General features: G+C 30.8%; 1 protein-coding gene across 1 annotated transcript in view; it reads left to right on the top strand.

Moving 5' to 3' along the window:
* The window catches only part of LOC134725939 (uncharacterized), a 40,664-nt gene extending 28,658 nt beyond the window's left edge, over nt 1–12,006 (top strand). The window contains exons 13-25 of the mRNA XM_063590282.1: nt 375–489; nt 1,324–1,403; nt 1,745–2,028; nt 3,107–3,194; nt 5,533–5,600; nt 6,401–6,437; nt 6,744–6,841; nt 7,309–7,440; nt 8,653–8,798; nt 9,506–9,641; nt 10,920–11,063; nt 11,460–11,559; nt 11,990–12,006. Of these exons, the coding sequence (XP_063446352.1) occupies nt 375–489; nt 1,324–1,403; nt 1,745–2,028; nt 3,107–3,194; nt 5,533–5,600; nt 6,401–6,437; nt 6,744–6,841; nt 7,309–7,440; nt 8,653–8,798; nt 9,506–9,641; nt 10,920–11,063; nt 11,460–11,559; nt 11,990–12,006 (1,445 nt within the window). The remainder of the gene's footprint in view (nt 1–374; nt 490–1,323; nt 1,404–1,744; nt 2,029–3,106; nt 3,195–5,532; nt 5,601–6,400; nt 6,438–6,743; nt 6,842–7,308; nt 7,441–8,652; nt 8,799–9,505; nt 9,642–10,919; nt 11,064–11,459; nt 11,560–11,989) is intronic.
* Nucleotides 12,007–12,959: the final 953 nt, after the last annotated feature.

Raw genomic sequence — 12,959 nt, 5'->3', positions numbered from 1 at the left:
TATTTAAATACAATATACACATAACTAGATATACATGGAAAGATGCATGTTGATAGGTGAAGGTTTTGTTTGTTTAATAGAAGCTTTTAGCGAGTATAAATGTAACGATAAAGAAAAGTTATAACAATTAATGCAAGTATAAAAGTTAAAGTGTAAAATGTTATAATTTGTTCTAAAATATAACTTTATTGCCTAGAAATGCTAGTGATTAAACTGACAAGTATGCACATATTGGAAAACAGAATATTTCAAGTATATTCAATGTGTCAGCTTGATTTATTAATGTCAAAATAATTTTAACAATATGCCTAAAATGTACGTGCAAGTAGTAAAAGTAATTTTAACATCTACGATAACAATGCATATATTTTCAGTGCCCGGGGAGTTTAAACCCAACAACAATAATGCAAATGGTGGAGCAATAGGAGGAGGCATATCGGCAGCAATTGTTGTCATAATTGTAGTGGCAATTATAATTATCATATACAAGTTAGTTTACCTTCACAATAATTAAGATAAAGTTTGCTCTTTCATCATGCGCTTTAAGGTAAGCACATATTAATCATGTTAATAATTTATCACTGGATTTTGTCAATAATTTGTTCGAAAAAACTTTATATATTTTTTTATACTTATCATCGAATTAAATCATGCCAACAGACAGATAATATTTCAATCAAATATTAAATTTATATGATTAAGTTTGCAAATTTATGATTTTTTTCAAATAAAATGCACTAGTTCAAACATTTTGAATTTGTCAAATTTAATATTATAAATTATGTAATGTGTCAAACAGTAACCGTTTGCATACGAAAAGTGTTGATCAAAGGAGGCAAACATTTGTAATAATAGCCTCAAATAATAAAATGAAAAAAAAAAAAAAGGCATTGTTTTTCTAAAAGTAAGATCACGAATAATAGATCGAGAAAAGAACGACTACAAAAAAGTCAAATGAAAAACTTCATATGGACAAACAAAATTCTTTAATATATTACATGTGTTACATCAATCACTTCTAAAGTCTCGCCACAATGACCCTTACCCTGCCAACAATCTGGGATAATCAAAAGGTATCTGAATGATTACACCGTCTCTGTGTCACAAGTGGTACACCTCTACGATCAGGAAATCATTGTATTAGGTCGGAATTAATTATATAGCAGTGCAAAGATACAAGTCTTGAAATAAATAGCCATGATCAAAACCTATATTGGAGTAAAACAACGAATCGAATGTTTAAATACTAGTATATTTGGTAATTTTATACACTTCAACACTCTTAAAGGGCACACCGATATGAATTATTTTTATCAATTGTAGGCGTAAATCCCGATCTAACAGTGAACAGTATCTGCGCAACCCGGAAAACATAACCAGAAGCCATGAAAACACGTATTGCAGTGAGTCAATCTTCATATTGTTCGAATATTTTGAATATAATCAAAAGCTATTAGAATAGAAGATTGGTTCGTTTTATTGGTTCTGTAACGGGTTTTTTTTCCCAGATTTGTGTCTGTTTTATCTAATTTAGATTTACTATTATAATTTGAAAACAAAGCATTAACGTAGGTACAACCTAGAAAAGTGTCTTATGAAAAATGATTGAAAATCATTTGGTTAAAAAAAAGAACATTGCTACCATTGTTTACTGGTATTCTCTTTATTCTATAAATCAATCATCCAACTTTATATTAGATAAATTACATTTATTTTTAAACTTTATGTTTGTTTTCAATTTAAGATCAAGAAAATGCACTGAAAACGGAGGATGTTTATTTAAATGTAAACATTGAACACGATTCGGATAATGCAAAACCTTCCGTTTCTAGCATAAAAGATAGTAAAGCAAGTGTTAATGCAGAAATGGACGAATATCCAGATGAGTATGATAATGATGAAGAAGAAAATGTTTATAATAATGAACCGTCTGAACAAAACTTTACTAAATACAAAATACCAATAGCAGACCTCAAAAACGTTATCTGCGAGAAAAGAAAGGGAGATGGTTTCAAAAATGAATACGAGGTCAGTATGATTGTTTATGTTTATCGTAGCAAGTTTAATTATCTTGTTCTGATGAAACACATTTACAATTTGAAGATAAAAAAAGAAGTTAGAATGTTACTCTAAAACAATTCAATTAGAGGTTTATGTGGTATACAGACATCAGTCTATTATTGAATACAAAGAAAGAGGTGGTATGAAAAACAATAAGATAACCAATGCACAATGAAGAATGATATAATGAACAACATGACACCTTTTGACCTTCAAAAATAACTAAAAACAAATGTTATCAAAGATTCCTGATATTTAATACAAGCAAGAAAAAAAATGCAAAAAATAATTATCATGACAAACACATACCAACGACAACCAATAAACTACAAAACGGACAGGCATACATAATAATGCTTTTAAAAAGTTTGTGAGTAACAGCAAAACATTAAAACATACTGAAATTTCATTTGGAACCCAAATAACCAATCTATGAAAACTTGAAGTTAAAAAAGCTATCACAATGTCCAATTTCAACACAAACATACAGACAATGTACCCACACGTTATTATGAACCACCTGTAAAAACGTCATACGCAGCAGGGTACAGTCAATGCCAAAATATACGTATCGACAGGATGTACGACGATAAATAATATTGAATGCAAAAAAAAACATATATTTAGTTATGTTTTAAACCATATACAAACAAAAAATGAATGTTACCGAACCTGAATACATTATTCAAAGATCTTGCAACTATAACTTGGAAATATTGTTCATTTATAGGACTTATAGTATGGTATTGGTTGTATCCTAAACCACAAGCGATTAAAAACTACTTTACCATGACACCATGACACCATGACATATAGAAGACTGTATGATGGTCATTGGGCGTGTTTTTATAACTTGTGTCGTTCTATTGTCAGCTTATTGGCGTATGCCTAATCCTCCTTCTATTCATATCTAGATATATCAGTTTACTAAGTCCATTTCTTATATTTATGAATTTATGTGTAATATAAATAAAAAGTAGTTAAGATTGTTCAATACCATGGCCAAAGTGGATATATTAAATTGTTTACAGCTTTCTTCTTTCAGATTTTACCAAAAGGTCTTATTCATGCTCATGCTGAAGGTTCAAAAGAGGAAAACAAAGTTAAAAATAGATTCCTGACAACATGGCCATGTATGTACTATTTCTAAGGTTTTTTTTTTTATTTAGAATCAGCACCAAACAACAGAAGCAGGAACTGCTTTACCAATTAAATGTCATTCTGACTTGTACTATACACAGGCAGAATTTGCTCACATGAATTTCACATCAATCTCACGTGAAATTCACATGAAAAATTTTATGTGAGAATCACCTCAATTGAGCTTATACATAAAACGCACGTGCAAATATTTATGTGAATTTGAATTTCACGTGAAACTTACAACAATTTTTTTTTACAACTTTCATGATTTTAATCAAATTTGAAAATTTAGATGTTATTTGAATTACTCTATTTAAAAAAAATTCATGTGAATTTCACATGAAACATTTTTACGTGATTTTCATGTGAATTGGTGAGTTTCACGTATAAGCTCGTTTGAGGTGAAATTAATGTGAATTCCACGTAAGATTCACATGAATTTAAATTCACATGAAATTGATGTGAGTGAAATTTGCCTGTGTAATATCTGGACAAAAAGTTTCAATGAGTTTGCTGCAAGTTTTGACTGAAGGTTTTTATTTTCGCGTGCATCTGCATACCAGATTGATTTTGAAAATGAAGATTATGATAACCGTTTGCACTTATTTACGTATTGTATTGATAACAAGTGTGTTTTTCTCTTATCAATTAAATCAATCTGTAAACTTTTCCGTCATATGTATAGCTCTGTTTGTTGTAGGATAACCATCTTGCACAAAATACTTCATTTATATTGATGCTAAATGCGTACTTTCCAGACAAATCCTCGGCAAACAGAGTTTTTGAAAAACAATTTATTGAATGTGAACGGTGTATTATACATACTCAGATACGATTTATAATACATCTTTTGAGTGTGTCCATTGATCGAAATAAGATAACAATGAAGATACATTTGCATGGCGTCAGTTATGAGTCCTGCAGTTTTATAACGTTAAGAATGACAGTTTATGACGCCACAATGACACATTACATGACACTGTACCATGGTTAAGTTTTTATCATCCAAATAGATATTCAAATCAATATTCTTTAAAGGCATGCATTATAGATTTTGTGCGTTTTCTATAGCAAATTATCATTGTAAAACAAATTACTGTGCCAATTCATTCGGTGATAAATTAACACGAATCATGCTTTTCCTAATAAAACTTCTTAAAAGGGGAATTTACCGACACCTCGCTTTTTCGATATATATGTTTATATTTTTTACTTGTATTAACTTGCAAAATTGCATACATTTCCGTTGCATCTGAAATCAGTTTTTGCCGGCAAATTTCAATTTTCTTGTGTAAGTCTTTTTGCTGGTTGTAAGATAATTTTGTAAACATTTTGTGGCATAGGTTCAATAGTTTAACCTTGTTACAGTTCAACAAAAGCAATAACTTATCTGTCTGTGTAAACTTTAATAAAACATAGAAAAGAATGAGATAGTTTACGGGTTAACATAGGAAAATACAAGTTATAAGGAACTTTGGAAGAACACCCCTCCTTCAAAAAATGATACGGCTATCATTTTGGTATATAAACAGAAGCAATTCCTTGCTCCAGTTAAGGTCGACTGTCATAAGTTTAAGAAGACGAAGTCATGAAATTCTGACACGTTGAGGTTTGAGATCGTCGTCACTTGTACATGTGTATGTTAGATACTATTACAGAAATTGAAATAAAGAACAGGTCGGTGCATGCTAGATACAAGGAATGTATAAGTTGGAGTTTACAAGTTGTCTCGTATTGGACAAATGTGTTAACTTGTGGTGTACATAAGTGTACCGATATATAAATATACCGTATTGGACAAATGTGTTAACTTGTAGTGTACATAAGTGTACCGATATATAAATATACTGTATTGGACAAATGTGTTAACTTGAAGGGTACATATGTTTCCCAAGAGGACAAGTTTGTTTCTGACCCAGGACAAATTTGTAATAGCAAAAACATGTATAAGTTGTATATATTTATATATTATAGATGTTCATTAAAAAACGCAAAGAGCAGTTGTATAAATATTTTGTTTCACTGATTTCCATTTCTGTATACATTTTACTTGTTTAATAAATTCTGAATTTGAATCCAGTATCAAACTGGTAACGAATCTATTCTAAAATAGAAATAGACATGCTTAACCTGTGTACAAAACACAATTGTATCTTCTTAAACATTTGGTTTTCTATCCTTCGACAGTGCATGATTTCGCTTAGTCATGATTTGTTTTCTTTCATAATTCACTTAAGGCAAATGTAGTACATGTAAAAGTGTTTAGTGGAACTCATAATTTATGGTACTTATTTTGGTAAAATTCTAAATATAACAATTTTCTTGTAGATGACCATTCACGGGTTGTGTTGAATGGAGATACCAAACATGATTTTATAAACGCTAGTTACATTGATGTAAGATAAGATCTTTAAGATAACAAATTTGAAATACTTTTTTAGCAAATTTTGTTCGAAGCATTATAATATTAATATACAATAATATAATTATTTGAAGTCTCTGTCAAAGCACAAAACCTATCTTTGAAGAGAACCCTAATACGTATATACATACTACTTCGCTATATAATAATGGGATTTCTAATTGTACTCTATTCGTATTTGTTCGTTTGGTGCAATATAAGAACACAAAGATAGTATATATAAATAAGAAGATGTGGAATAAATGCCAATGAGACAACTCTCCATCCTAGTCACAATGTATAAACATTAACTATTATAGGTCAAATAACGGCCTTTAACACAGAGCCTTGGCTCATACTGAACAACAAGTTTAAAGGGTCCCAATTGACTCGTGTAAAACAATTCATACAAGAAAACCAACGGTCCAATCTACATGAAAAGCGAGAAAAGATATAGGTACACACTTGGAGATACCGTAGATTAAAAAAAAAAGGTATTGAACATGCAAAGGTATCGCCTATTCCCTCTGAGTGAACAGTAGACGAGGGGATATCTGTATTTGAATTATTTCGTGTTTCTATGAATATAATACTCCAATGGTAAACAAATATGTATGCAGGGGTAGTTCAAATATACCAAAAATTCAACAGATTATCAACACCGCATCGCAAGAATTCGTACAGGTTACTTTTATTAAATAATGGTACTTGTGAGTGACGTTTAATGTATTGAAGATCAATGAAAAAACAATATATGCTATATTATAATATGACTATACTGTTATTTTATTTCAGAGTTATGACAAAGAAAAAGCGTATATAGCATCTCAAGGTTTGTTAAAATTATGGCAGATTAAAGAGTTAAAGATATCTAGTAAAAACTAACTTTAAATCTGTTTATATATTTATTATGTAGTTTTTGCGAGATTGGATTATAATTGTTTAATCTCAAATATTCGTTACAGTTCAAAACTATTTTATCAGGAAACTGCGATACAAAATATTACTGAACGACACTTCCATATTCTTTTTTCCGCAAGGGGTTGAGGAAGGGGTTAAAGGAACAATAATGTAACAATACAAACACATGCAATTTAATGCATTCTCCATTGTTCTAAAAGTTGTAATGTACATTTAGGTCCGAAAAAAAACACCCTTAGAGATTTCTGGCATATGATCTGGCAGGAAAATGTTGGCAAAATAGTGATGGTTACGAAACTGGAGGAGGAAAGAAGGGTATGTATTGCATGTTTTCTTCATAGATTAAGTCACTTTTGATTGTTTGCAATTTGTACAAATAATGTTGGTTTTACTCTTTGATATCTTAATATTTTACAATCTTTCTTCTTTATCAAGCTTCTCAGGAATTGAAATGACAGCACTATCTGCATCAAGTTTCATCATTAAAAGGGCAAAATATTGATTTTATCTAATCAAAGCCTTTCCGTTTGTAAACCGAGGAATCTAATTGTTTGAGTATATATGTTTTGTGCTAACATAATATTTTTTAGATATGTAAAATTTTACACATAAACTCAGTGTCTAGTCAGACATGGGCTTATATATGTTAGTTTTCTTATAATATATTACATATTACATCTGCCTCAAGTCATTGGTATATGTATGCATTTATGTGAAACTCATTTCCTTTTATTGGATAGTACGTACGTATCACATTTTATTTTGGGAATTTTATATTTCAGAAAAAATGTGAACAATATTGGCCTAAAACTATCAACAAAGCAATAATGATAGACAATTTTAGACTAACAATGACAGCGGAGATATGCCATACCGTTTATGTGTACAGATTGATCATACTACACAATAAGACGGTAACATTAATTTATTCTTTTATGTTTACTTCAAACTATCGTTTGTCTTAATGTCGTAGAACTTACATGTATGTATCAACACAACATAATAATAATATTAGTTACATAGTATGCGAGTGACCTAATACGATATATAAAGGTGTCGCTCTCACCACATATGGAATTTACCGACCCCTTATATATCGTTATTGATCACTAGTACACTGTGTAACGAATTGATTTTACCGACTATCATCGCATTTGGTATTAAAACTAGTGGCCTTTCTGAGTCTCTAATGTTTACTATTAAGAACCTACTTTTCATTTGTCTATACAAAACTAAATGCTAACAATAACATGAAAAACAACTTGTTCGTGTTGTTAGCTTTAAATGTGTTTTATGAATTTATTTCTATCGTTCATCATCAATTTTTTTGCGTTTTTTGAAACCTTTTAGATTTTCCCTGAACACCGTGTTGGTTTTATAAAGCAACGTTACATCACTACTAGCCGTGTATTGAAATAGTCCCCGCTGCTTACCTAAAATGAAATATACACGGTCTCCACGCGATTGCTTTTACCAATCATATTCCTAGAAATGTATGGAAGGTAAGATAAAAAATAGATGCTTCAGACAAATAGAAATGAAGTTGAATATGAAATCATCGACAATACTGCTCAACGGGTTTGCACAGCAAACACTAGTTTAAGTTGAGGTAAACATATAGTTTTCAAAAACGTTAAGCACTCATTATTAGTGAACACATTTATCTGACGAGGATAACAGTTAGCTGTTTATTCTCTCTAGAACGGTAAAGTAGTCTTCAAAACTGGTTTGAGGTGACACAAGAACTGCATAAAGTGTTTATTTTCAGCTGTCTTTGCAGTAATTTAACATGATACATATGTTCTTACGTGTAAGAATACATATATATGATGAATGAGTTACAGGATTTGACATTAACTTGTTCAACAACTTTTCTTTCGTAACAATAATATATTACTTGTATCAAAATGTAAATTCAAATTGTATCAGGAGTAAGCTTACTGTCAATTGAGTACTGCTCAGAAGTTTTTCATACAAATCAGTATAACATGTATAATGCTGATGTGAAATACGGAAAAGGTAAACAGAAACTACTCAGCATTCTGAACATAGATGGACACTGCCAGCTAATTGTATGACAATTGTTTGAAAACGAATACTAGTTAAGTAAATATATTTAATTTCAGAAAAAGCAAGAACGAAAAGTACATCATTTTCATTTCACACAATGGCCAGATCATGGGATTCCAGATAGTATCAAACTGGTAAACTTTTACAGAAAAGTAAAAGCCGAAAAAGGTGATAATGATGGTCAAATTGTTGTGCATTGCAGGTACATTGTAACGTTACGTCATTGTATTAAAAATTGGAACGTAACCTAGTAACCTTCATTTCTTTATTTAAATACAAAATATATTCTTTTCTTAAAATTTTAATTTCTAGAAAACTATTTAATATGTGTTTTCCAACTTAATGACCATTATGTATTGAACCCATTATGTGGATATTATGCTCTTATTGATGTATATCTTCCCTTCCAAACGGATATATCAAACTATAACGTCACTCACGTACTTTCAGATTTTCGTTAAAGTGGTCTTGGTTAAAATGAATATATAATAAGGACAATGACTTTGGTGAATAGAGAACAATGAGCCAACAATCTTTTTTACGTCTGTAGGACATCATTCTTTTTTATATATATACAATATGATCTGTCATAATTTTTTTTACTTCTAAATTTAGTGTGAACACCGCCAAAATAGCCTTGAGATTTTGTCTCTAAATATTATTTTGCTACAAGTTGTTCAGAAAAGTTTCGATGGATGAAGAAACGTTAGTATAGACACACTATAACTACTAAAGTTTCATGATCAAAATTATACCAATATGTTTATCGAACATTAAAATTGGGAGCTTTTAAAATTTTGATTAATTCATATACTTTTGTAACTTCAAGGGCCGAAAATAGCTCTAATCACAACCCCGTATTTGTGTTTTTCCCCTAGCTATCATTTACATGAATCACATATGTTTTAGTGCTGGTGTCGGCAGGACAGGTACATTCATAGCTGTGGATGCTCTTTATGGACATGGGAAGAATGTTGGATACGTTGATATAATGGAATATGTTCAGATGATGAGAAAAGACAGAATGAATATGGTTCAAACACATGTATGTACTACTAACATTCAAAACGAACATACACGATGAATATATTGGCATCCACTAATTTGTTATTTAAAACACGTTACTTTCTTGAAATGACTACTGATGGTAGGTTGAATACCAAAATTTATGACACACGCGATGATTTTAATTTTCCTATAGTTAACTTTCTATTTCTGTGTAGCAACATCCCAGGGACACCAGCATAATATGGAGTTTATGTGTCTCAATTGATACGTTACATAGCACTGGCTCAAAGTACGTTGATTTTATTGAACGAGGAATATTGCTTTCTCAAAAGTTGCTAAGACAGGGCTATGAATCTATCAAATTAAGGTCATCACTCAAGAAATGTTACGGTCGCCATCATGAGCTGATTGGCCATTATGACAAAAGTGTGTCAGAAATCATATCTGATATTCTTCTTCAGTCATAATTACCTTCCATTATTATCGAACTGAACAAAGAAATAACACGACGGGTGCCGTGTACGGTGCAGGAAATGCTTATCCTTCCGGAGCACCAGCTTTCAATCCCGGTTTTTAGTGGAGTTCGAGTTGATTCTTAATTATTATTTATAACTATTGATGTAAAAGTCCTTTGATTTTGTGAGTCTTTGTTTTATCCTTGATTTTGATTGATATTGTCTTTCTTACTAAACAGTTATCAATTGAAATTGAGATTGTCACTTTGAAATGCGGAAAAATGGATACATGCATCAGTTTCCTTTGCAACAGCCACCCACACATGTACACATAAGATGAGAAACATGACCGCATAACGATCAACGAATTGCTTTGTCATTTGTATTTTGGCATGTTTATGTTAACAATTCCCTCTCGTGAACACAAATTGATAGTATCCGTATGGAATAAGAGATGCCGTTTGAATGACTGGACGTTATTGTCTTTTAACCATTTTATACAGATATTAGTGCACATAGCACCATATCCATTGTCTAAACAGAACCACGAAATGATTTTTCGAGCAACTCCTTATTGTTAATGAATGTAGCGTTTTCCAGTTTAAAGATGCATTTAAAGGAGTAAGTTTGTCACTATTTTTAGCCGTTTACATGTAATTGCTTTAAGTATAAATGCTGTGTCCGTGATATAAACCGACTATAATTCAGGGTTTATAGATACCCTAGTTTGAAGGTGATACTGTATTATAAATGTGTTTTAATCGGTGTGTTGAAATATTTTGTTTGGTTTCTTTATATGTGAAAAGATATGTATTGGTTTAAAAAAAACTTGTCTTTTTTTTCATCTTTTAATTTTGTAGGAACAATATGCAATTGTGTTTGAAGCTCTGCTAGAATTATTCACTGTTCCAGATACATCAATTCGAAAGAATGATTTCTATGAATTTATTCAAAAACAAGAACAAAAGACAAAAAATCAAACAATATACAGAGAAGAGTTTCAGGTACACAATACAATGTTTCAGTATTTTTCTGTCGGGACATTTCATCACTATGTTTTTTTCTTCACATTAAAGGCCTCACGGTGGCATATGATGCTAACTCCCATTTCTGTCTAATAAGTTTTCATATTACATCTCCTCTTTTTTTAAATAAGTAACCAGATTAAAATTTAAGTTCACATTGAAGTAGTAACTTGTATTTGAACCACTTGACAGACAGCAAAAAAAACCCACTAAAATTTGACAGAAAGGTAAAACTAAAACTAAATTTTACAACATCAGGAAATTACTTCAAGTTTCTCAATTTGCTAGTAATCGACAATGTCTTCTTTTATTCATATGACTTGTTATTAGGCAACAACTTTTTTTTTTTTACATTTTCTCATTTTCACACTTTAGAGATTACGAACGCTGCGGCCATCATATTCGACTGATAAGTTTACTGCTTCAAACAGTAAAGAAAACAAATCAAAGAATTCTACAAGTACTATTCTTGCGAGTAAGTATTCTTAGTTCAAATAACCAATTTTTTTTAGAAAAAATGAAAAACAACCCGTGATAAATGCCTTGCGTAAGAATAAGAGTAATGCTTCCTAAGACGTTTTGCGTAATACTTAAGACTTTATTTCTATCATAATGTAAACGTTGATGATAATATATGTTCGCAAATGTCACGTAAAGGTCAGTAATATTTCCTTATCAACAGAATTTCAACAATGTATGACGAGCATAGATATATAAGTACCATCAATGACCATACATTAAAGTTATTTTTATAAATCAAATTACTTTTCAATTTGTTAATTGTTATAAAATTGGTAGAAAGTTATGTAACACATTATATTTTGGTATTGAATAAAATTACAAAACGAAACTACCAAGACAAACAAAACACAGATTATGAATATTAAATATTGATATTTTCGTAGATATTGAGGGTGATTAAGAATTAGAAATGCAATAATACGAATAAGACAACCCTGACTATAGACTATGTAGAAAAGGATTTTGTTATAACTCTATATATTAACAGTCAGATTAATCGATCGAAAACTCACCTATTTGTGTGGTTTTTTTGGGTTTTTTTTTTAATTGCATATACAGAATTATGTAATTTTTTTTTATAAAAAATGCTTCCGAAGATTTAAAGTTTATATATCTTTCATTACATATATGGTAGTTGAAATAGAAAGTAAACTATTACTTGTATTTATCATCTAAATACTCCTTATATCTCATATGATCCTATTTCATGTTAAGATTTCTGTACACATGTATTCACTGTAATTAAATGATTCTGACTTTTCATTTATCATATTCCCATGTCCCAGCGGAAACATACCCTCTGCTCTATTGGGTGGCATCTGCAATTCTCTGTTTGAAAAATATGTTCCTGCATACCGATGGGTGCGGTCCTAGAACTATACGGACTTTATAACCTTGGGTGTGCTCCTTATACTTTATGTTTTTGGTTCATATAAATCCTTGGCTTTCAAATAATTGAGTGTTCATGATAAAGGTATATCCAGAAAAGCACTTCGGACGCATGACATTTATACAACGTGTTGTTTTCTTTTTTAACACAAACACACGTCAACAGAGTAATAAGAAAGAAAGTCTGCAAAACGACACTACATTGAACTCACGGTTATCATCACAAATTGGTTGACCGTGTGTCAAAGCATTTGTGACATGTTCTTGTTGTCTTATGTAACTAGATGTCAGTGAAGTCTTTGACAAATTGTGTCTTTTTCTCGTTTGCATCTTTTACCATGAGTGAAATTTTGCATGCATATGGCGGTTGTTGGTACAAGAAAATTGGTACCGTTAATTGTATTACCAACACTGGGTCGATGCCACTGCTGGTGGACTATTAGTCCTCGAGGGTTTCACCAGCCC

The sequence above is a fragment of the Mytilus trossulus genome, chromosome 1, assembly GCF_036588685.1.
Source record: "Mytilus trossulus isolate FHL-02 chromosome 1, PNRI_Mtr1.1.1.hap1, whole genome shotgun sequence".
Lineage (NCBI taxonomy): Eukaryota > Metazoa > Mollusca > Bivalvia > Mytilida > Mytilidae > Mytilus > Mytilus trossulus.
The sequence above is the reverse complement of the archived record's forward strand: the minus strand, read 5'-3'. Positions and strand labels throughout refer to the sequence as shown.